Consider the following 26740-nt stretch of genomic DNA (forward strand, 5'->3'; position numbering starts at 1 on the left):
CTTTCCCTCCAGTGTCCGTTGCGTTCCCACTTGATCAACCTGAAGTGGTTAACGTTATGCATCCGTCACCCACCTCGCACATCCCTCACCCACCTCGCACATCCGTCACCCACTGACGGATGACGACTGGACGGGGGGGCGGGGGGACTGGACCTCGGCTGACGGTTGCCCACTGTAGAGGAAGCCATTACAGACGAAGAATTCCTTGCCATTTCCAAGGATCGGGTCAGGAAACCTTGTGGTCTTCCTTACCTGCTCTCTCTCTCTCTCTCTCTCTCTCTCTCTCTCTCTCTCTCTCTCTCTCTCTCTCTCTCTCTCTCTCTCTCTCTCACACACACACACACACACACACACACACGCACCAGACTATGGTACAGCCTCGCCAAAGTAATTTTTTCATTTTTTTTTTTTTTTTTTTTTTTATACTTTGTCGCTGTCTCCCGCGTCTGCGAGGTAGCGCAAGGAAACAGACGAAAGAAATGGCCCAACCCCCCCCCATACACATGTACATACACATGTCCACACACGTGTATACATACCTACACAGCTTTCCATGGTCCACCCCAGACGCCTCACATGCCTTGATTCACTCCACTGACAGCACGTCAACCCCTGTATACCACATCGCTCCAATTCACTCTATTCCTTGCCCTCCTTACACCCTCCTGCATGTTCAGGCCCCGATCACACAAAATCTTTTTCACTCCATCTTTCCACCTCCAATTTGGTCTCCCTCTTCTCCTCGTTCCCTCCACCTCCGACACATATATCCTCTTGGTCAATCTTTCCTCACTCATTCTCTCCATTTTTTCATATGGAGTAAAATATATGTATTCCATGAAATATCAACATATCAGGAAATTAGTCACCAAACTAATTAAATTTATGAGGTTAATTACCTCATGTGATGATGTGATTTTTCCCATCAAGTTCTCTCACAGTGTAACAGTCTGTCTGTGAATATATTTGTCGAATTTAGACTCAAGTAGCCTTTTTGGCAACTGTTTTCCCCCGGAATTTTAAGTCTTGACGATATTAAGGCGAGAGACAAGGAGGAGAGGGAAGTACAGAGGCGTGGTGGCTGTTCTGATGGCCGGCCAGCGGTTAGAAATGGAGGTCATCTTCGCCCTATTGTCTGTCTCCCGTCATTTTCTTTTAACAATAAGTTTTGTCCGCCGTCCAAGTGTTTTAATCAAATGTGGGGCAAGACTTTAGATATGTGTAAATGAACGCCACGTAAACAATTGAACATCGACAGTGGGGGAACTTCAGGGAAAGTTGATGTAGATTATATGGGGGGTGGAAACAGCCTCTATTTCATTCGCATATTTTTCAGTTCTCGGTCATTTATTACGATATCTACTTCTCAGATGAACGACTTATCGTTTATTACGTCATGTATCGATGGACGGTGACATTACAGGTAAGGGCTCTTGCCTCTGGTGGGTCTTTGTGTCGACTGTGGCCTCGAGAGTGACCTTGGCGCCATATATACTGGGCGGAGCCTCGTCTCCCGCCATCCGTCCGGCCTCCCGCATCACGCTCACATCCACCACACATCCTCCATCTATACCGATCACTTTTTGAGACTTTGATGACGTCTTTTTGAGATAAAATAATAGCATTTTATTACTCGTCATGATTAGTTTTCAGACTCGAATGATTGTTTTGATGATATATATTTTGGTATTCAAGTTCATACCGTCATCTGAACATTTGTTCAACTATAAGAATGAGTTGTGTATTTTGCTTGTAAGTTCGAACTTATTAAACACTACAATAAAACAGTATGAATCCATTCCTGTATCACACACAAATTAGGTTTTGAACATTTTCCACTTGGACCAGTTTGGAATACTTCTCAAAGAGCTAACACCACGATTCCGATACAACATATACGCAGTTTAACACCACTGTTTTTGGTCCATGAGACTGATTTTTTTCTGTTCTATCACCAATACTTTTGCTATTACTTTCACGTGGAAACTTTCGCCACATCGTATCATTAACTCGTGACGAATATGATCTGTAACATGTAAGGTCCTGGTACAGGTGGTATGTGGTTTATAAGAGATATGTGGTAATGGAGGTGTGTGTGGAGGGGGGGGTGAACTCCTGTATAATTAAACACTGAATTTGTATGGGAAATTAGCCTTGAAGGAAGCAGTGACAGTGGAGTTTATTAATGTATGGAAGACTTTATTCAAAAGAAGATAAGGGGTTTGTAAGGGGCTCTGTAATTATTGAGGAGTGTTTGAAAGAGGCCAGTATAATTGAGCACTATATATTAACAGCCAAACCACAGTGTGTGTGTGTGTGTGTGTGTGTGTGTGTGTGTGTGTGTGTGTGTGTGTGTGTAGGGTAGCTAGCCACAGTGAGGGAGTACATCACGCGCCTTTGGGTCAAGCCAAACAGGTTAGCCTAATTCATAAGGCCCCGCACCTCCTGAGTTGTGGGTAGGTTTAATCTCAAACAACAACAACAACAACAACATCGACTATATTTGATTTTGATAATAGATTTCAGTAATGGTAGATAGATAAGAGTAATTGAAGTAAACAAAGAATTACATACCATGAATTTAGGACACCAAAGGGAAAACGTTAAGAGAATAGAAAATGTAAGAAACGTAACATTGAAAACGGGGAAGGGGCTTGGACAGATCTTAATATGAAGGTTGTTCAAACCTTTGGTTTCTTAAAGCTATGGTGGCAGTTACTGAGAAGCTTGTTAGACCATCAGAATGCAATTATTGCCTGTTTATAGATGATATTCCGTTCGTAATCTAATATGACCCGTATAATGATGTATGATGTCAATGTGGGCCAGCAACATTTATAGTCAGACTTGGCGAATTAAGTCTTGTTTACATGGATATTAAAGCATTCGATTGTATATAGGCATTCTTTGTCTTCCTTCCCGAAGGTATATGCGCTGTAATCAGTAGCAGAGAAGCGCTGGACTCCTCTGGAGTGAGGTGTTCCCTAACGAGACTAAACTCCATTTCATTAATTGTAAAGTTCTTGGACTGGATTGTGCGCTCCGTCAACTGACGGTGATACATCCTCACCACAGATGTAACCTGAGGGTATATTACACACACGACACCATTCACGAAATATAAATAATAAAAAAAAAAGAACCAACGGCTCAGCGCGGCGCAGAAGAACAACAATCCAAGCGACCATAATAAACAAGATGAGATATCTGTAACGGGCGTGGAAGCACAGCTCCCGCCCATCGTCCTGGGCAAGGCGGGGCCGACCCGTGCCATAACTGTAACTCAGTGAAGAAGTAAAACAGACACGAGTGAAGAGAAGAAGCGAGAGACTGACTGCGGAAAAGAAAAAAAAGAACAAATCAGGAAGAAAAGTTCGTGTGACACGTTGGGTAAGGTGGTGGTGGCTGGTTGGTGTGTTGGGGGGTGATTGTGGCTAGGCTAGCTAGCCTCTCTAGCTGCCTAAGGGCGCAAGACTTACCCAAGACTCCTGTCCTCTATATGTTTCCCGCCATCTTTGTCTTCTACTTCCCACACCAACCTTCCTGTCTACTGTTTCCCGACGTTTCTCCAGATTTTTAATCCTGTATATACAGTTATCACAGACTGGGCATTGACATCTTATTTGTCCCTTACAAATCGTGTTGTAAACTGTATTCATCCAGTAGTTCAAAACCTGTAGCTGGGAATGTAGAATGTAAGATTGAGATATATTCAAGCAAAGATGGTCAGGATTATAAACTGGATACAACATATAGTTTTGTCAGCTTTGACCCGAGAGCCAAGCACAGTTGGACTAACAGACCCTCAGAGCCTGTAGGCTAGGTCATAAAACCTGAATCGTTGGCCTGATAACTGCACTTGACCTTTCCCCCCTCCAGGAGCTGGCTGCCCCTCGGAATTTCCTTTGAGAATTGTCCAAATGTAACTGACTTGTTGGATAAGGTAACGGGTTCCATGTTTTCCACAGGTACCATGAAGGTCAAGTGATTGGACAAGTCATTACAATTCCTTCAAACTTGTTAAGCGTCGTAACATTAAAAGAAGTTCATCGGGTAATATGTATATATATCATGTGGGACATTGATAGGTGATAGGTCACCTGAAGGTGGACCTGGATTGGTAAAACCCACATCCAAACGGGTTTCTGAATAGTGCTGGTTCATTTTATCCGGGTCGGGGGGGTGGGTGTAGGGGGAATTGTAAATGGGTCACATTGGAAGGTGTGATTGCGTCGCTTTACTCTCGAAGCTTGTTTAGAATATGTATTTTCCTTATAATTAAGGTTCTCCAATAAGCAAGTTGAATAAAGAGGACTATGTAGTTAAGGGCCATAAGTTGAATCGTTTCGCGAACTTTAGTGCGCGTTAATTTTTCACCACCATATAACCCGATGTTGACATTTCGTATGCATGTTACAGCCTCGTTTGTACGTCTATTACGACACTAGAGCAATACATTAACAGCTGTAGTAGTTGGGTCATCATGAAATATAGAGAGCTATGCTGAACTGGCGTTTAAAGTTACACAGGTTACACAAGTTATTGTCTTCAACACCAAGAAGACAATATGGCGTCTCCTTCCCATCTTTGGGGGGGGGGGGGCGCCTCCCTTCACTGGGGTTAGCTGGACTGGTTATTACATAACATACCCTTGGCGGGGGAGGAGGAGGAGGGGGGTGGGGGTTATGGAAAGTCACGAGCAATGGTCATAACTTGTTAATGGTAAAGGCTATAGGTTGTTAAGTCGTACGCTGAGTGAGAGTGAGGTATATTTCATTTCGGGTTGAATTCGTTTTTTTTTTCAGGTACTCCCACGAGCCATCTTCCTCATTTTGGTGGCCGGGGAGGGTCGTGGTAACTGGGGTGGTGGTTGCCTGGCTGACCCCCCCCCCCCTCCCCTTCCTCCAGAACACCTATTTAGGTCAAGATGATGACGTCGTAATCGTTTGCTTTGTGAGAGACATCGGGCAATCCTGGTGCGCTCATGCATGCAGGTCCATGTTTAGGGGTCGCTATCGCTATGAAATCTCATCACAACATAACCAAAAAAATTTTAGACGAATTAGATAAAGGAGCTTAGATTAAAAAGCAGGTTAAGACCTATGTCCATTGCTTCTTATGTTTAGAGGGAAGAAAAAAAGGGTTACTACAAGTATTATTTTCAATACAATTTTACAGTTGTAATTCTTGTATTGGAGAATTTCAGACATTTATCGACTCGTTGATATATTTGTACAAGTTCAGCGAAGCCAAGATGTTAAGACAAGGTTATGAAAACAAAGTATTAGATTACTGGATTGGCAATTGCAAAGATGGTGGTTCCTTAATTAGGTTCCTGTTTTTAATTACGTTCAGACTTAGAATCCGAACTATGTCCATGGTAAGCTTAATTGGAATGGAAAAAAATTATATATATATATATATATATATATATATATATATATATATATATATATATATATATATATATATATATTAGATTCTGCTGTTCAGAATGTAACTGTCTGACATTGAGAACTGTAAACACATATGTTGGAATTTATCCAGATTGTTGGTTGGAGGTTAAGGCACGACAGATAATTAGATAAATAAATAAATTATCGTGTCCTCACCTGTGGTATATGATTTGGAGCATCTTTAGATGTTTGTTTGTGATCTTCATCTTGAAAAATAACGGATCACGACGTTAGACATTTATATTATTTTCTTGTTTTCCTTGAGAATATTCATCTTCGCTGTGATTTATGAATCAGTATCATCGAATATTTACCCAAAGTCTAAGATATTTTTAGAAATCGACGCATTTCAATATTACAGTAATAAGTATAGATCCTAAATTTGTGTAGTCTTGATGGTTTAATAATTACGGGTTATGTTGACACGGGTTGTGCACTGCATAATTATTGCAGGTGTGGGGTTGCATTGTTGAGATGAATTGCATTATGGAAAGTATAAGCCATACGGACACGGTGCATTGCAACGTATCATCAGCAGAAAGCAATGAACTGTAGTGTAAATACGTACATGTTTAGACAGCTGGGTTCGATGCCCTACAGGAAACTGAGCCGATCCTTGAATGCTTATAATCACCCGCCTACTCTACCACTGATGACGTAAGCATATTGACTTAACAACTGCCAACGACTCAATTCCTCTGAACAAAGAGATATATGAAACACTCTAAAACTCTTCCAGGAAGCGTGAACTTAAAATCACATACGGTATTTTGTTATCATGTTTCGTATGGACGCCGTAGAAAACGGGAAAAGTGTTAGGGTGAAGGGGAAACAGTAGTTCACTGTACCGCCGCAGTGTGTGGGGGGGATGGCGCCACCGTCCGTCCCACCCCACCTCCTGCCTGTATAAGGCCATGATGGCTGGTGGGTCGGGCGGCGCCCCAACACGAGCGAGCACTCAGGTGTTGCAATAGGTGGAGGCGGAAGGCGGAGGACTCTCGCAGAGAGGGCGAAGGTAGGAAGGAGGAATGAAAGAAACGAAGGAAGCGGAAGAAGAGAGAGAAAAGCCTCGGGTAGGGAGAAAGGAAGAGACTGGGAGAGATGACATGGCAGATGACTTTCACATGAATGACTAAATGTTTATGTTCATTTCTTGATCGTTTCTCGTGGGATTTCATTAATTAAATTTCTGAAAGGTTCGAGAAGTTTTAACTGAAATATCAGCATTCATATCTTCGTTACATTCACGTGTATGTCCCTTTTTTATTATTGATTCCTGAATTTTCAAATTTCTCGCTTTTCATTTCGTTTGTTTTTCGTTGTTTTATTTTGGCGAAAAAAGTAATGGCTTTTTTTTTTTTTTTTTTACCATATTTCATGTTGCGTGGTAGATGCTAGGGAGACGTTGTTGATAGAGACCAGATTCTGAACTAATGGAGCGATTAAATGTTTAGAAACCAAACCTTTAACTAGTAGTGATGGAATATATAGAAACCTGATCTTTTACGAACTCTGGTCCATCGCCAAACTTCTGGAAAGTGACTGACGAAAGAAGACATTGGTCTCCGAAAACGTCCTTAAGTAGAAATTAGTCCAGATTCGACGTGTTTTGATAGTGATTCCCGAAATGATTCACAAATGAGAGAGAGAGTATTCGTGAAGTTGTGTCCGTTACGCTAATTTTATGTTTCTGATCCATTTTCTATCGCCATGAGAGAGATTGAACTGTTCCACTGACGTCATGGTAAGCTCTGAAGTCACTGCTATGACGTCATAGAACTTCCACTGACGTCATGGTGAGCTCTGAAGTCACTGCTGACGTCATAAAATACACAGTCACTCTAACCACAAGATTGAAGGTTCGTTGATCATCGTTCATCTGTACAACGCTCTGCTGGTTTATTGGTGTAGGTGGGTGTTCGATATCCCGCGTGCCGGGGTTCGATTCTCACCATGAGTGCGTCTGACCTCAGCTAAAGGGATGTGGGTTCGAGTCCCGTGGTAGGGGTGACTGGCTGTTCCAAGACAACAATAAACTTATAAATTCGTATGAAAACTTTATGGATAAAATGATAGAAATACGCGTTTATCTAGGAAATATATATATATATTTTTTTTTTCTGTTAGAAAACCCCTTTAGTTCATGTAGAGAACGTACGTGTTAATGTAGAAAACGTTTGCGTTAATTTTAGAAAACGTTTGATATTCGTGTAGAAAACGTAAATGAGAAAACGTTTGCGCTCATATAAACGTATACCAACCTTCATATAGAAAATTAATATTTTGTACATTTACGAAATGCCAGTTTTTCATATGTCGATAGTGATTGAAATCCTCGTAATTACATTAGGGTTGTCATCATTAACACTCATTAGTTATATAAACCCGATCATTTTGTCCACACGCCATGATGGCGCGGTAGTCTGGGCGTTTGATGAGTTTTCTGGACAGCTCGCCTCTTCTCCCACGCTGCTGGACAGAACAGATTTAAGTCTTCTGCGCAGGCACGGTTCGTGAGGCTGCGGCTACCAACAGGTTAATGGATCAGAAAGTCCATTGTGTGTGTGTGTGTGTGTGTGTTGGGGGAGGAGCGGCGGCCACGAGCTGCCCTTCGCCGGATGGGAAGGAACCCCCGCAACACGACCGCATGAATTAATTATACATTCGCGTTCATTCGACTTGAGTCGGTGAAGATTTTCATATATATTTATTCTTTTTTAATAGATAAAGATACTGTCAGTTTTCTGATGAACATGTGCTTAAGTATAAACCAGAGGATTTGAATCATCGGGAATGAGATGGCGTGGACCTGCCTGCCGGTGGGGGATAATATCGAGGGACATCTGGCCAAAAACAAAACAATTTTATTTTTTCATAGGCTGGTGTACAGTCATGCATGTTTAGAAGTTTTAATACTCCTATTTTTACTTTCTTAACTCGTGTTTTTATGACGTAAAGTCTCATATATATATATATATATATATATATATATATATATATATATATATATATATATATATATATATGTATATATAAACTCCAATTTAGTATCTACTAAACATCACGTACGACACACACACATGACATTTACTCCCCACACTACAATCATCAACACAAAGGCCACAGATAGACCAGTTTTAAATAAGAATAATCCTTTTATTACCTTCTACGAGAAATGAATCCCACTCCAACCAAAACTACGCTTCACCTTCCTTGTCGATATCCGGCCTTCCCAAATCCCACCACTTGAGCAACGTCTGTAGATTGAGATTTAGCCAAGACTTGAGATGCTGTAGGTAGGATCACCCCTGATGGTTTTTTTTTTTTTTTTTTTTGAGCTAGAGGATCGAAGTAATGTATGTTTCTCCTCCCGCAGGACTGGAATGCCCTTACCCCGCCGTTCCCATCAACAGCCGGGTGTCCGTCAGTAGTCGGACGCCAGCGAGCGTGGCCACCTACTCCTGCGACCCCGGATATAAACTCTTCGGGTAGGTGTTCTGTCTCCGCCCTCCATTATTCTCGACTGCTAAACTCCCAAAGGATCATCATCAGGTTTACGGTGGGAGCAGCGTGTAGCCTCAACCATGGGGGGGACTTTGGGATGTCTTCTCCCACGTATTAAGGGGATGGTGTGGTCGTCTCCCCCTTCCCTCACTTCCCCTCACATAACCTGGACTACAGGGCATGAATGGAAGTTGGGGATGACCTTTGACCCATGGAGAATGAGGTCAGCTTGTTCACGCCCCTCTTAGGAAAAGAAGTTTGTAAATCCCATTTTCTAAGGATGTCATGTGATGTCCATTTTCTTATTAAACATATTAAACCCCTTTGTCGCTGGCAGTCGGTCCACAATCAGCCCAGCTGTTCATCCGGCCCTAAGGGTTGATATATATATATATATATATATATATATATATATATATATATATATATATATATATATATATATATATATATATATATATTTTTTTTTTTTTTTCATACTTTGTCGCTGTCTCCCGCGTTTGCGAGGTAGCGCAAGGAAACAGACGAAAGAAATGGCCCAACCCCCCCCCCCCCATACACATGTACATACACGTCCACACACGCAAATATACATACCTACACAGCCTTCCATGGTTTACCCCAGACGCTTCACATGCCTTGCTTCAATCCACTGACAGCACGTCAACCCCTGTATACCACATCGACTCCAATTCACTCTATTTCTTGCCCTCCTTTCACCCTCCTGCATGTTCAGGCCCCGATCACACAAAATCTTTTTCACTCCATCTTTCCACCTCCAATTTGGTCTCCCTCTTCTCCTCGTTCCCTCCACCTCCGACACATATATCCTCTTGGTCAATCTCTCCTCACTCATTCTCTCCATGTGCCCAAACCATTTCAAAACACCCTCTTCTGCTCTCTCAACCACGCTCTTTTTATTTCCACACATCTCTCTTACCCTTACGTTACTTACTCGATCAAACCACCTCACACCACACATTGTCCTCAAACATCTCATTTCCAGCACATCCATCCTCCTGCGCACATCTCTATCCATAGCCCACGCCTCGCAACCATACAGCATTGTTGGAACCACTATTCCCTCAAACATACCCATTTTTGCTTTCCGAGATAATGTTCTCGACTTCCACACATTTTTCACGGCTCCCAAAATTTTCGCCCCCTCCCCCACCCTATGATCCACTTCCGCTTCCATGGTTCCATCCGCTGACAGATCCACTCCCAGATATCTAAAGCACTTCACTTCCTCCAGTTTTTCTCCATTCAAACTCACCTCCCAATTGACTTGACCCTCACCCCTACTGTACCTAATAACCTTGCTCTTATTCACATTTACTCTTAACTTTCTTCTTCCACACACTTTACCAAACTCAGTCACCAGCTTCTGCAGTTTCTCACATGAATCAGCCACCAGCGCTGTATCATCAGCGAACAACAACTGACTCACTTCCCAAGCTCTCTCATCCCCAACAGACTTCATACTTGCCCCTCTTTCCAGGACTCTTGCATTTACCTCCCTAACAACCCCATCCATAAACAAATTAAACAACCATGGAGACATCACACACCCCTGCCGCAAACCTACATTCACTGAGAACCAATCACTTTCCTCTCTTCCTACACGTACACATGCCTTACATCCTCGATAAAAACTTTTCACTGCTTCTAACAACTTGCCTCCCACACCATATATTCTTAATACCTTCCACAGAGCATCCCTATCAACTCTATCATATGCCTTCTCCAGATCCATAAATGCTACATACAAATCCATTTGCTTTTCTAAGTATTTCTCACTTACATTCTTCAAAGCAAACACCTGATCCACACATCCTCTACCACTTCTGAAACCGCACTGCTCTTCCCCAATCTGATGCTCTGTACATGCCTTCACCCTCTCAATCAATACCCTCCCATATAATTTACCAGGAATACTCAACAAACTTATACCTCTGTAATTTGAGCACTCACTCTTATCCCCTTTGCCTTTGTACAATGGCACTATGCACGCATTCCGCCAATCCTCAGGCACCTCACCATGAGTCATACATACATTAAATAACCTTACCAACCAGTCAACAATACAGTCACCCCCCTTTTTAATAAATTCCACTGCAATACCATCCAAACCTGCTGCCTTGCCGGCTTTCATCTTCCGCAAAGCTTTTACTACCTCTTCTCTGTTTACCAAATCATTTTCCCTAACCCTCTCACTTTGCACACCACCTCGACCAAAACACCCTATATCTGCCACTCTGTCATCAGACACATTCAACAAACCTTCAAAATACTCATTCCATCTCCTTCTCACATCACCGCTACTTGTTATCACCTCCCCATTTACGCCCTTCACTGAAGTTCCCATTTGCTCCCTTGTCTTACGTACCCTATTTACCTCCTTCCAGAACATCTTTTTATTCTCCCTAAAATTTACTGATAGTCTCTCACCCCAACTCTCATTTGCCCTTTTTTTCACCTCTTGCACCTTTCTCTTGACCTCCTGTCTCTTTCTTTTATACTTCTCCCACTCAATTGCATTTTTTCCCTGCAAAAATCGTCCAAATGCCTCTCTCTTCTCTTTCACTAATACTCTTACTTCTTCATCCCACCACTCACTACCCTTTCTAAACAGCCCACCTCCCACTCTTCTCATGCCACAAGCATCTTTTGCGCAATCCATCACTGATTCCCTAAATACATCCCATTCCTCCCCCACTCCCCTTACTTCCATTGTTCTCACCTTTTTCCATTCTGTACACAGTCTCTCCTGGTACTTCCCCACACAGGTCTCCTTCCCAAGCTCACTCACTCTCACCACCTTCTTCACCCCAACATTCACTCCTCTTTTCTGAAAACCCATACTAATTTTCACCTTAGCCTCCACAAGATAGTGATCAGACATCCCTCCAGTTGCACCTCTCAGCACATTAACATCCAAAAGTCTCTCTTTCGCACGCCTGTCAATTAACACGTAATCCAATAACGCTCTCTGGCCATCTCTCCTACTTACATAAGTATACTTATGTATATCTCGCTTTTTAAACCAGGTATTCCCAATCATCAGTCCTTTTTCAGCACATAAATCTACAAGCTCTTCACCATATATATATATATATATATATATATATATATGTGTGTGTGTGTGTGTGTGTGAAGTGTTCGCTGGAAGTGTTTTCCTTCTGGTTAATCGCAGTAGCAAGTCACATTGCCATGCGTCATCATGAAGACCTTAGTTCAACAGTAGGAACGTCATGGCCTTGATGGTTGATACACAATCATCAGAAGTAGCACCACTTCGTTATATAACGTCAGGGATAATCATTATGCCGCGGTCATGGCCACGTCACCAGCGCACAGACGCCCAGCGAACAAAAACTCCAGCGAAGGATACTATATTCTCACCCATATAATTCTCATGGTGTATTTCCTCAGTTTAGACGTTTATAAATAATTTACGGTGGGAAAGTGGATGGGTCGGTCGTGCGTTTATTGATGGTGAGGTAAAGTTTCCATCATTTTGAAGATAATTGATATTTCCCGTCACTGAGTAGGTTAGGCTGGCTTGGCGAACGACCAGGGTTGCTGAGCACGACGGCACGACCCTTGAGCACGACGGTACGTCATTTGAGTACGACATGACGACCCTTGTGTATATTGGCCAGATTTCTGACCTGATCCTTTCGTTAAAGAACCTCATTCATTCCTAAAGGTCGAACTGTCGTGCTTGAGGATCATAAAGTCATGCCGAAGAGGTTTAGTGACAGTTGATAGATGTATTCCGATAGATGTTTTTCCGTATCAGCTGGTAATGGGAGGTGTCATGCAGGCCATTGTCTGCATGATAGTGTCGAGAGACTTGCGCCCTCGGGACACCCATCATGGCGCCCCAGACGACGCCACAGCCTCGCTCTGCGTACCTCACATTTAAGTCTTCCATCTCTCGGGTACAGACGACCTTGAAATTTAATCATCTTCATTTTATCAGTCTTGGAAAGAGCTGTTGGTGGAGACTACGCTGTACGCATTGGATGAAAAATATATAATTATTTGACGCAGACATTTTCTGACTTTTGTTTGGGATATTATTTTAAGAGACGCAAGGCAGTTCGAATGTATTTACTTCATTTACATCATTGATTCTCATACATTTGCTCTTACTACTAGTTAGAGCAGTACAGGACTGTGATCCTGTGGTTCTGTGGCCAGCCCTAGGAGGTATCAAGGTCAGGAGTAATTTGTATATCCTCCCAGCCCTGCGGCCAGCCATCTGACCTTGAACTGTTGTCACCTTTCAATATGGCGGACACCCCCTGGTGCTCAACATCCAGTAGGAGTGACGTGTCGTAAATAGCCGCTCATTCCCCACCCTCTCGTAACTGCGTGTCGTCGGAAGTTACAGTTATAAATCCATCTTTTTTTTTCTAGATGTTGATTGACATAGCCTGTTGAAATTAAGGTGTATAGGGGATGGAAGAAGTCTTCCTGGCCGATAGAAATATTGAAGCCGATCTACTTATGTAACTGGCTGAATAGATTGGGGGATGGGTGGGTTCCTGACGTCACTAATTACCACCATCTCGTAAATATTTTTTTTTATTAGAATGTCGCGTCGTTGTCGGTAGGGAAGCAGGACTTCCTCTGGTATTGTTACTGCTCAAGTGGAAAGCTTGGTCGCTGTGCTGTATCAATGGCAAGACGAGCCACCTCCTCCTGTTGCTATAGCAGTGTGTAAACACTGAAGAGGTCGTCGTATAAAAGTAGACTAATTTACAAATAATAGATATTCTGACGACGTCTAAGTCCAGAAATTAGTGAATTAAGGGAAATTTTACAACTTTTAAAGGGAAATCGTAAATTCCTGTCAAGTGACAGCTCGTTAAAGGAAATCTTCAATTCCAGCCTAGTTCATCCACCTCGCAATGTGGGTCGCACCAGATGTCCCACACAGTTTCCTACACTTCCACCATCTAGGAAATGATTTAGTCTTTACTGCTGACTCATATGTGACAATAATAATAACTTCCTTAAATTTTTTAGGTGTATTTCGTGTGGGATGGGAACCCGCAAGATATGCTCCCAGCATTATTTTTCTGTGTAATTTTGTTCTCATTGTCATATGTTTTGTTTGTCCAAATTTACACACATTTCTGTATCATGTTTAATGTATATGTTGTTGGGTTTGATGACTTTTAGGTTTGATTTGTATTTAGACTAACAGGTGTACGTTAGATCTTTTTAATCATACACATCCATTTATGTAAATACGATTTTTGCCTTCACTATTCAGCAGAAAGGGGCGAAGTAGTATTTTTTCAGAAAGCAGAAAGAAAATTATGTATGTAACATATGCTAACGGAATTCTGTAGACTTATTTGAACAATTTGACTCAAGAGAAATTATCTAGATATTTATTGGTGTTATTGACCCCGTACATTGACGCCTGTAGTGCATAAATCACTCATTATTTTCTTAAACACAAAATCCCATTTTCTATTTTCTTTTTCCCGTTTTTTATGGCATTCCTCTCCCTCACTAGGTCTGCATCAGTAACCTGTGGAATTGATGGCAAATGGGCGGGCGATCTACCAATTTGTGGTGAGTAAAATATTTACATTCTTCTAAGCTCTGATTTGAATTTTAGTGTCTTGAGGGTTGATTTATGCAACATTTTCTTTTCCCCTTTAATGAATTACTCCAGCGTTATACCAGACACTCGTTTAATTTATAGGTTATTGTAGGGTCACTTTGGGAATATGGTATTTAAGTGTAACTTCATATATTAACATTATATTTAAGGTTCTTTTATGATGTGAGTGTATAGATTTTATACTTAATTTTATTTTCATAAGTAATCATCATTGGTTTCAAAGAAATCACAGGATTTCGTTAATATTTCATATGAAGCTTCTCATTAACCAGATCCACAGATTTTCGTAAAATGGTAGTCATTATGTCTCTTAATATCTTGTTCAGTGTTTCAGATAATATCTCTAGATATCCATCTCTGTTAGGATGTGCATATAGTTATCATAAGTGTCTGTTAACGCAACTGAGTGTGTGTATTGTACCCACCAGCGACCAACGTGGCTTGGAAGAAGCCAGTGAACCAGTCGTCCACGGCCCGTGGTGGTAAGGGCGAGAATGCCAACGATGGTTACCTGACGACGGTGCACGACGGGCAGCACTGCACCGAGACCCTGGTGGAGTCCAGCCCTTGGTGGTCGGTCGATCTCCTGCAGGAGTACGAGGTCACAGTCATCCGTATCTCGACCAGGGGCTGCTGTGGTGAGTCCTTCCCTGCCATGCCAGGAGAGAGAGAGAGATGCTGTTTTCATGGGTGTACTACCTCCCTGGGACGCGCGCCGTTCACCTCAAAAATTACAGTTACACATCAGATTTCCGTGTATGAAAATATATATATATATATATATATATATATATATATATATATATATATATATATATATATATATATATATATATATATGCTGGAAATATATTGTCAGTCTGATGCTCCCAGTTTGTTTTAAGTTTATTGTGTTTGATTTAGTCTTGATTCATTCATTCAATTTTGGCAGAACATCTCGGTACATCACCAGCCTCTGCCTTGTCTTTATACCCTGGCTTATCCACACACCAGGCCACCACCCAAACCTGACCTGTGCCATGTTCTCTCCTCAGGACACCAGCCTCTCCAAGACATCGAGATCCGCGTGGGAGACTCGTACAACATCCAGAGGAACCGTCTGTGTTCTTGGTTCCCAGGCACCATCGGTAAGGTCCACTGCATGTCCCCCAGTGTCTCATTGTTTACACACACACACACACACACACACATCCTCCAGGTGTGTGGTGTGTGTGTTGGAGTAAGGTTATTAGTGACCCATCCCCCTTCCATAGATGCCTTTGGGCGATTCCTTAAACCTCTCTCTTCCTCCTTCTGTACCCATCACACTGCAGTCCTAACGTAGCCTAACCAATTATGACCCAAGTTAAGTGGAAGCTCCTCTTACTCCCTAAAAACTCTTCAATATTGCATCATCCGTTATACTTCATACGAATAACCTGACATGCCGTCATGGGTCTGTAGCCTTGCCATATTGCCATCATGGGTCTGTAGTCTTGCCACATTGCCATCATGGGTCTAAATAGCCTTGCCACATCATATTTGAGTGATATCAGACAGGTTTGCCTTGTGATTGCTGCTGGTTCCATACTGGTTTTCTCTCGTGTGTTGCTCTGTACATGTGATGTCTTACGTATCTTCTTTTTTTATTTCGTTATTCGTTCATTTAATATGGAAGTAGTAGCACTATGTCACCATCGCTAGTATATATATCCTGGTTCACCATCAGTATTCAGTTCCACTTTCGTTTTCAACCCCATCTACATTGTCATCAAAACCCACTACCTCTGTCATGGCTTCCTTTCACCATCCTGGCCCGTCACCATCACCATACCTACCTCATCACCATGTATTACCCATTGCTTCCCAACATGTTGACTGGCCAGCCTTGGGTAAGTCCCAATATGTACCTTCCCTGTTCGCCTCATGTTTATTCTTTGGTCATTTTCTGTGGACACGTAGTTCCCAGTAATACCTTCATCCACCACTAGTGTGTTTATTACACCTAGATGGAGAGGGGGGAAATATGATGTAGCTTAACTGTTAATCACAATGAAGGCATTGAGTCAGCTCTTGCGGGTGATATAAATGTGATATTCTGGTCTAGTATGAATTGGATGGTACAGATCCACCTCCTGTATTATTGCGTGTTTCATATTCACTTTGGATAGAAGGTCGCCTTATGCTAGTTTTCCTTGATTCTTATGTGATGGGCATTGATTGTAGAGAGATGTGAAGGTCTGTTGTATTAATTATGCAAGGCAGGTAGATGCAGGTGGTGCTAGATAAGGAGTGGGGGAAAAATATTGTATTACGGAGTTTAAGGCAATTCAGCTAAAGTGTTCAGCTTTTTAGGAATCTTTTTTGGGAGTTTAGAGGCAAAGCGAACTATAGCAGACTGTGGTAGACGTTATAATTCAGCAAACCATGGTGTAGTGGAGAGGAATGTGGACGTGTGTGAGGAGGAATGGTAAACGGGATGGTGAGGGAAACATGCACGAATGAAACATGGTTTGATGGTGAGGGAAACATGCAGGAATGAAACATGGTTTAGTGGTGAGGGAAACATGCAGGAATGAAACATGGTTTGGTGAGGGTCATTGGGTTATTATATGTCTGGTAGTTGCGTTTGTTGTGTGGTTCTGGTGTCTCTCGTCTGGGCCACAGTTGCCCTTCGCTCCATTCCAAGAGAGAGAGACTCCATTCCAAGAGAGAGAGAGAGAGAGAGGCTGGCTACCTGGATGGTGTGTTGTCAGAGGCTTGGGGTGGCCACCTTGAGGACCATCTCATCAGGCAACCCGTAGGCGACGCTGACGAGGGTCGTCCACGCCTGGACCTGGGTTACCTTGACAGCTTCCTGTGGTGGCCTCATCCCTGCATCTGTTGCCGTCCCACTCCCATCTGTTGTGCTGACCCCCGATTTGGCGCTACTGTTCCGAACGACAGTGGTGGTTCAGTGGTTCAGTAGTTCGGGCTGGACATAAGGGAAAGTGGGTCAGTCCTAGTGGCAAGCAAGGGTATTATCGAACTATTCTTATGCTCTTCCCGGCCTTGTCATGATCGCATGACCATATTGTTCATGATAATGTATAGCCCATTGTAGTGTTTCGTTCATGACTTTTAAGTGGGTCTTCATTTCGTATGTGGCTGGTCATTCATTGTTAGCGAGACTCATGGTAGTCCCCAGGGAGAGAGAACATAATATGGTAGACTCGTCCTAATGTCATTTGAATTCCGGTGGACGAGACTTACATCGCGCTATTTTGGACCTTACAGAAGAGCGTCGCATGCCATTATCTTCCTCCTTTACAATCGCTCACATGGCCCTGTCTATCTTCACCCTTATAGACAATCATCATAAGACTTTCATCACTTCTTACCCCAAACTCTGAGATAGATATAACTGTCTTTCCCCCTAGTGGTGACTTTGGTACCTTGTACACTCACTGTACCGTGTTGTCTCTCCGGTACAGAGGAAGGTACAACGAAGGAGCTGCGGTGCGCTCGGCCTATGAGGGGACGGTACCTGTTTGTACAGATGGTGGGGGTACAAGGCTCTATGTCCCTCTGTGAAGTGGAGGTGTACTCCACACAAGGTGGGTGTTCAGGTGTACTGCTGGCTCTACAGGTGTACTACATAAGGTGGATGTTCAGGGGTACTTCTGGCTTTTACAAGTGTACTACATAACTTTGGTGTACAGGTGTACTGCTGGTTCTACAGGTGTACTACATGTTAGGGGTACAGGTGTACTACTGGCTTTACAGGTTTGCTACATAAAGTGGGTGTACAGGTGTAATGCTGGCTCTACAAGTGTACTACATAAGGTGGGTGTATAGGGGTAGTGCTGGCTCTGTGGGTGTACTACATAAGTTAGGGTACACATGTACTGCTGGCTCTACAGATGTACTACATAAGGTGGGTGTACAGGTTACCTTCACACAAGGTGCTGCTGTCTGTACATGCAATCACTACACAAGGTAAGTGTGCTACTGGCTGTATAGGTGTACTCAACTCAAGGTAAGTGTACTACTGGCTCTACAGGTGTACTCTACACAAGGTGAGTGTATTGCAGGTTATACATGTGTACCACTGTGGGAATGTATAAGTACTTTTCAGAATAAGGACCTGGATGTACAGAAATGCTCTCCCAAGGTGTACAGATGCCAAATGTACTATGGAAGATGAATTTCAGGTTGAAATGTAGTACACTGTAGTGTTGTACATGACTCCTCAAGAAATTAGAAGATTTAAGTCATAGTATTGGGAGTCATTTACATGTTCAAGAATTATGCAAGTAAATTAAATCACTTAGTGCCCATAGTCATTTCAAGAACATTTGTATTTTTAATGCTTTATAATGTAGAAAAAATTATTTCTTCCCTCTGTCCATTCCTCATGGTGACCACGAGCCATTCACCCCAAAGTTGTATCGTACGTCATTTTTCATTATTATTATCAGTGTGTCACTTCACATCCAACCCCTAATAACAAAATTACTTCCTTGAGCTATGTTGTCTATGACATTATTAACCTTGAGGCATGTGAACTGTCCCCTCAGTACCGCAGACACAAGTAGAAAATTATTAGTTTGACATACAAACGTAAATATGAAACCTGGATACAAAACCAAGATAAGTAGCCTAAAATCTGTGACTGCTCCTCCATCTCTTTGGCTTTGCAATAAACTTCTTGTTGGTCATGAGAGTTGTTTCTTTTCTGGAATGACAGTGCTTTGGAAATACGTAGCTTCAGAATATTATGGTTATCTCCCAATTACCATGTCTTCTGAGTGATGCATCTCTCTCTAGATGGCAAGAGAGCTATGCACTAGCCCTGCCATCAAAACAAAATATTGTCACAGGTATTTTCATATATCTATGAATTGGAGACTAATCCAGTTCCTTATCATCGTCAGAGTTCTCTGAAGAACGGTGCAGTGATAAGGCTGAGTTGACGTCCCTTACTATCTTCAACCAGACCTGCTACGAGCTACAGGTAACTCAATAAGTAATTTTTCTGTACAAGTTATCCTTTCTCATTGCCATGCTTGTTTCAGCTTCTAAAACTAGAGGATTGTCATTTGCCAGTGATTTACAGATTCATTCTTAGTGTTGGCTTAGTCTTGGAATGTAGATTACAAGCCTTTTTGCTCATTTTACCATTTGTATTCTGCCGTACAGAATACAGTTGCCTTTTCATTTAATTGTAGTATCAATTTGGATGACAATTTTTATCAGCTCCATCTGTTTGTAATTGTTTTACCTTATAAAATTCAAATTGTCTGTTAGAGTCTTCAGTAGATTTTATCCAAGTGCACAGATATTAAATCATCTTTTCAGTCTGTTGGCGAAAACTTCGTGAACTTAGAATTTGTCAGTTTAGTTCTTGCATTTAAGTATAGGCTATCTTTCCTGTCAACTTGGTTGTTACCTATAATCTATAGGCTAACTTTTAATTGGTCAAATACTACAAGTGATTCATGCACTCCTTTAATTTGATTACCCCATCTCATGGTCAACTATACCCCTGTGAAACCCGTACACTTCAAGCATATACTTAATTCCTTTATTACTCTGCAGATACAACTTTAGTTGTGTGCAAGTTTCCCCTTGTACATCCCTTCAGAGTCTCTTACCCTTTCATGAACCTAATTAACTCCTAGCTCCTCAATACAGACACTGCCATAACTCCCCTTTACTTAAAATTACACCTTAACCCTTTGCAGATCACGGAAGGGGGTGACTTTGAGCGAGGCCGGGAGTACTGTCAGAATCATGGGGGTGACCTCATACACAATATGGGACTAGCCACTCACAAGTTTCTGATGTCAGAGCTGGAAAGGGTCAAAGACAAGATAAAGACAAACCTTATATGGATCGGAGCACAGAAGGATCCACAGTTCATTTCTCGCACTTGGCGTTGGGTAAACGGTATGTTGCTGGTCTCTATTAACATTGGGTACACAGAAGGGCTCCTTGCTATCATAGTTACACTTGACATATGTTAGATGGGCCCATAACTTGAAAAAATTCCATCCTTGGCCATAGATTGTAACTCAGATTTTTATGATATTTTCCAAACAGTATTTCCATCAATTTTTATTAAATTTCTTATGTCTATGCTGTAGAGCAGGCAGCATGTGTTTCATGGGTCACATTTATAGTTTTGGTGTAACTGTCTTCTGTCAGTATTACATTTGGCAGTAAGCAGATAGCAAACCATCCCAGCTGTTCCTGGTAAAACTTAGTGTTCATTGAACAGTGTTTTTCCTCCATTCAGTATAAGATGATACAATGGTTTTATTTACTTTAGATGAAGGAAGCAGAGTTCACTTTTAGAATGAATGCTTGGTCAGCTGCAGATCACCCCATCTTTCCTCGAGTATTGAATTCATTTGGTGTTGGGTGGAAAGTAGGTTCCTTTATGTTTCACGTTAATCATGTGGTTTTATATTTCTCAACAGGAACTGAATAGTTAGTTGGGCCTCTAATCATTGCTTTGTTTAGTTTTCATGATTTACTTGATGAAACAGACAAGTATAATAATGTCATCAAACTGTTTCAGGGGAAGTGATAGAGAACCCACGGTGGGGTCAGGACCAGCCTAACAACTATAATGGGGAGCAGAAGTGTGTGGTGCTGGATGGAGGTCGTGAATGGAAGTGGAATGATGTCGGTTGTGAGTTAAATTATCTCCACTGGATTTGCCAGTTCCGTGAGTACCAGATTGTACCTCACTTTCAGTAACTTTTGCATTACAGTTAACTCCTGTTCCATAGAACACCTAATGGAGCTGTTGTTAAATTAAAGTATTCATTTGATTTGCCACAACTGATAGTACCATTATGATTCAATGATGTAAAATGTATAGCTTTTATTGCTTGTTTGTATCATGAGGGTTGATATTTTTGTGAGATGGATTCATGCTTTCCACGCTCTAAGCAGTACTGCCTCCAGTGGATCTGCTATATACATAAGCACCATTGATGTGACAGAGAATTAGGAAATATCAAAAGTTGATATCCTGAGAGCAGATCATGGGATGAGAATATTGTTGTGCGTATGTACACCAAATGAATTAAAGAATCTGGAAAAATTATCATGAAAACTGATAGGTTACTAGTATTCCCATATAAACATCTGATCTTTCTTAGTGTCCTTAAAAGTACTTTGTATGACATTAGGGACAAGCTCAAGTGGTTATTCTGGACCTGTTAGTTCATCATTCATTTTCTTGATGACCTTTAAACTTTAACTGTTTTAGCATATATGCAAGTTGAAATAATTTTCTCATTCCATTTTACTCTCAAGAACAACCTATGATTCGTTACTTTAAAATCTTGCTTCTGTGAATAGACTCTTGCCATTGACAGTTTCATTGTTGATTGAAACCTTCAGTGTATGTTAAATGAAGAGGAAGGTCATTGTCAAGAACTTGTAGTAGATCATTGTGTCTACTGAATTGTAGTTTTCAAAATAATTTTGGTATTTAGTAAAGGGCCTTTTTTTTTCTCCATTCATAGATTTTATTCTGCTTTCAAATGGTACTATCTTCATGTATTTATTGGGTTTTCCCTTGCATTTTAAATCCCTCTCAGAACCAACCTCATGTGGTTCTCCGGACCTCAATGAGAACACAACCATAGGGAGCACGGATACATCTACTGGGGCCACCATAACTTACCAGTGCCCTGTGGGGAATGTGGTATTGGGAGACAGCACCCGAACCTGCCTTTCCAATGGCTTCTGGAGTGGCAAAGCACCTGAGTGCAAGTGTAAGTACTTATGATACTGTGGTGTGGCATAGCACCTTAAAGTAAGCATTTATGATACTGGTCAGTCACTTATCAATGATCAAAGTGGAATAAAATTGCATTATTATGATTGTTAGAGATTAATAGGATGTATGTGCTTTTAAGTAAAACCCAAGAAATGTATGTGAGAGCAAGAAAATGTGAGTGGATTGCTGTAGTGGAGTGTAAAGGGACATATTGAGCATACAAATCATGATAGAGATGCAAAATACATTATCAGTGCAGAAGGAATAGTTCTTTTGTTAACAGTGGACTGAGTAGAGTTAAGCTGTTAACCATGAGTAAATGATATGTATGGGATTAGAAAAACAAAAGTAATTATCATATATGCCAATGTCATTTAAGATGAGGAACATGAAGACTGAACACCATATAGTGTGGATGTTGTATGAATCTGACCTGGCATCTTTTGCCATGTCATTATGCCAAGTCATTTGTCAGATTGATAAAAAGGACTGGTTTTGTAACAGATGGAACGAAATTCTGTCGCAGTGCAGTGAAAGTAATTTTATTGCATAGGAGATGAGAGGATACTGTTCAAAAGATAGATAATGGAAGGAATAATGAATAAAAGATTAATGATTACATGATAGAGAACATACTGACAAGAAAGATATAACTTAGTGTGGGGATGATAGAGAACATACTGACAAGAAAGATATAACTTAGTGTGGGGATGCAGAGTATTCAAATGGTTTGACTTCAGTATAGCTATTAAACTATATCAGGAAGTAAGAAATTTACTAGACTTTGAAATGGTACCCATTTTATTAGAAAGTAGTTGGAATCCAAGGAATTTGTGATTAGAATAATCATGTATAACTTTGAGCTCTGATAGTTGAGAGGTATTGGCCAGGCTTCCTCAAGAAAATTAAACAATTAAGGGATGGTTTTAAAGATTTATTTGATATGATAAATGAGGCAGTAATGGCATGGAATTTTTTTGTCTATGAATAGCAAAATGTTTACCAGTCTACTTTAGAAAAGGCTTCACTTAATGCTTTTACTTATTAATGACACAGTAATCTTACATATATTTGTAAATTGACCAAAATTGATTAGTATCCTGTACATGAGGCTGAATTTTCTATGGAAATCACATTTCTTTATGAGTGTGGCACTAGAAGAGTCATATAGGTCAATATGTCAGTTAGGTACATTAAGTTTAGAGGTTTATTAGTTATAAAGCCTTTTAATTAAACTCACCCTTGCCTATTCAGCAAATATGACTGGTAATGTCATTAACATCATGTACTTGTGAGGAAAATAGTACAAAATGTAGAAAACATCAGGAAAGTTTACTAAGCCTCTTCTCTGCTAAACTTGCAATTTTCTACTCCAGGATTTTTCTGATACAGCCACTCTCCCATCTTAAAATCTTACTTCCATTGTAAGATAACTTATGTAAACCTGCTACTGGAGAATTAGCATTGCCATACTACAAAGTTTACTCATGTAAGAGTTGAGTAAGAATGAAAAATGTTTCTAAACAAAAGGGAAAACTTAGCAGTATGTGGCTGGTGTTAGAATATTGGAGTTGTTTATTGCCTGAGGCAGTCAGATAATTCATCACAATAAATTAAGTCTGTGAAAGCAACTGATAAGTCTTCTCTATAGCGTGAGATTTGGAATAATGTCCAGTTATTCGAACTTACATAAAGCTGTAGAACTGTGAGAACTCAGCTCTTTCACATTTCATTATTTCAAAACAGTGAAGTACACTAACCAGTTTTAAACCTGTTTTTCATGACCTTTAGCTGTACTGTGAGGTTGCTCACCATCCCAACACCTCCCTTCTTTGGGAGCTGCAATTTTTTGCTAGGGGTAAATGTTGAATCATCTGCTTGCTATTGATGTAGCACTAGGATGTAACAGAATATGAGGCTTTATGATAGGACATTTGAAAGGCTTATAGTTTGCAGAAACATTAAGAATCACAAATAGGAATAAGTCTCAGACTTGTTCACGCTGGCAGATCCCACAAGATGAATCACGAATCATGTACCATGTGAATTGTGAGGCCCGGATTTTGTTTTATCACCTGTGCCATTTTTTTTAATGCACATTGTTTTAGATATTCTCTATCACCATCTTCAGTTGTGGACTGTGAGGCTCCTCCAGAGATCGAAAATGGGAGCCTTGTGCTGGTGGATGGTCGAACCACGTATGGAGGCAAGGTGGTGTATGAGTGTGAGAAGAACTTTACACTCAATGGGGAGAATACTGCCACCTGTTCTGAGAGTGGAAAATGGTCACCTGAAGCTCCTCAGTGTCTCTGTAAGTTGCTTGTTATGCTAAGTCCAAGAACACAAAAGTATTACATGTAATATAACATGAAGTATAACACCCTTTGCCTCTTGTGTTTGCACCATAGTCTAGTAAGGGAAAGATCTACTTTCCCAATGTCATTTTATGATCTTTTTTCAATCTGATATTTTATCTATATATTTTGAGTTGTTGATTCTTCCATTGAGAGTCAGGTAGTGCATGCAGAAATTTATTGAAAAATTTTGACTGCTGTCCATTGCCACACTTTGAAGTGTTAAAGAAACAGAAAAGCACAGAACTTGTTTGCTAGAAAGAAATGGATTCTTATTTGGATCTCTTATCAAAGAAGTTAGACTTGGTTAGAAATGAGAGTGTTTGAATAGAATTAGTGTGGCCTGCAGGTTTCACACAGGGGAAATAAGAAATAAGGAATTTACTTAGAGAAATGTCAGTCAGAAAATCAGTTCTTGATTAACTAGAACAATAGTAACTTACAGCCCAGATGGTGAAATTAATACTTGAGCGGAAACATTTTCATGCTCACATTTCATGTTTTATAATATCCAACCAAACTGACGTAAAGTTTTTACTGTCCTGCCACAAGTTAACATAATTTTGCACTCCACACTTCTGTAAGCTGCTTCTGCTCCAGTGTGACCATTCTCTGTTAAATCATCCCCATAACCTGTTATCTTTTGTCAGACTCTTGGTGCCCAGAGTTGACAGCACCTGCACATGGCAAGGTGGAGATGAGTGGCCGCCGATCAGGTGACATAGCCACATTCATCTGTGAACCTGGCTACAGCATTCAAGGAACAAAGGTAAGGCACATGCTTTGTAAAATACCTGATAGATAAGGTGTAAGCTTAGTGAAGGACAAGTGATACAAAGTAATCTTGGTCTGTGAGGTACCAGTTAGGAAATGTAATAGTGTCAAAGTATCGTCTAGACTGAAATGTTCTGGGTTTGTGAAACATTCTGAGTGAGGTAATCTGACCAGGTTTGCTACTAGTGGGTTGATTAAATCTGACTATGGCTATGGTAGTTATTTGATTATTTAGGTACTTTAGCTTCGTTGAGATTCTTGTTTGATGAAAATTAGCAAGAAACTGGTTATGTATGGTCATATGACTGGTGAGGTATCTTGGAGGTAAGACTTCACCCAAGATTTGTTATTTTAGTCTGGTCATGGACTTCGCCAAACAAGGTATTACAGTTATGATGCAATGCCTGCCATTTCCCGCGCTAGTGAGGTAGCATGTTGAACAGATGACTCAGAGGATAAAGATTCTTATTAGGCTCTTTCCTCTCTTTCTTATTTTGGAATGATGTTGGATGCTTCCTCGCTCATGCTAAAAATAGCAGACATGTATGAAAGAGAAAGAAAAGGTTATGCAATGCACTTTGTCAGAGGATGCATTCTGATATATGAGCAGTAGCTGGTAAGGTTATTCTGACCAGGTAATGTACTCTGGCTTGGCAAAATATTCTAGCAGTTGAGGTAGTTGACTTAGTACTCTGGCTTAGTCAGATTACTCCAGCTGGTGAGATAGCCAATTTGGTTATATTTCTCTGGCTTAGTAAAGTACTCCAGAAGGTGAGGTAGCCGAGTTAGCTATAGAGTTCTGGCTTAGTAAGATACTAGTGAGTGAAGTACCTTGGTTGAGGCATCCTGCTTAAGGAAGGTACCCAAGTATGTGAGACAGCTTAACTTGGGAAGGTATTGTGGTGGTTAAGGTAGCCTGATCAGATAAGGTATTTGAGTAGGTGAAGCACTCTTTCTTGATAGGGAGGAACTGTGGCAGGTAAGGTGCTTTTGCCAGGGAAGGGGACACTGGTAATGAGGTGCTCCAACAGGGTAGATGCTAGCTCATTGAGATACTCTGGAAAGTTAGGCACTTTAGCTAGATAAGGAGATGAGGTACACTGATTTGGTAGGATCTTTGTCAGATGAGGTATTTTTTACTGAAAAAGGTTTTACAGATGAGATACATGGCAGGGTTGTATATCTGTCAAAGTACATCCTTATCTTGCAGGAATACCTCACCTGCCATTCAGTCTTACTTAAG

At 41.1% G+C, this 26740-nt stretch overlaps 1 protein-coding gene across 1 annotated transcript in view; it reads left to right on the forward strand.

The window, feature by feature from the left end:
* LOC139765437 (P-selectin-like) overlaps positions 1–26740 on the forward strand; it is a 113024-nt gene that overhangs the window by 69028 nt on the left and 17256 nt on the right. Inside the window, exons 2-12 of the mRNA XM_071692807.1 lie at positions 8833–8944; positions 14500–14558; positions 15039–15248; positions 15645–15737; positions 18063–18185; positions 19506–19585; positions 20316–20520; positions 21155–21304; positions 22188–22364; positions 24501–24680; positions 25374–25492. Of these exons, the coding sequence (XP_071548908.1) occupies positions 8833–8944; positions 14500–14558; positions 15039–15248; positions 15645–15737; positions 18063–18185; positions 19506–19585; positions 20316–20520; positions 21155–21304; positions 22188–22364; positions 24501–24680; positions 25374–25492 (1508 nt within the window). The remainder of the gene's footprint in view (positions 1–8832; positions 8945–14499; positions 14559–15038; positions 15249–15644; positions 15738–18062; positions 18186–19505; positions 19586–20315; positions 20521–21154; positions 21305–22187; positions 22365–24500; positions 24681–25373; positions 25493–26740) is intronic.

This window comes from Panulirus ornatus, chromosome 55 (genome assembly GCF_036320965.1).
Source record: "Panulirus ornatus isolate Po-2019 chromosome 55, ASM3632096v1, whole genome shotgun sequence".
In the NCBI taxonomy this organism is placed as follows: domain Eukaryota; kingdom Metazoa; phylum Arthropoda; class Malacostraca; order Decapoda; family Palinuridae; genus Panulirus; species Panulirus ornatus.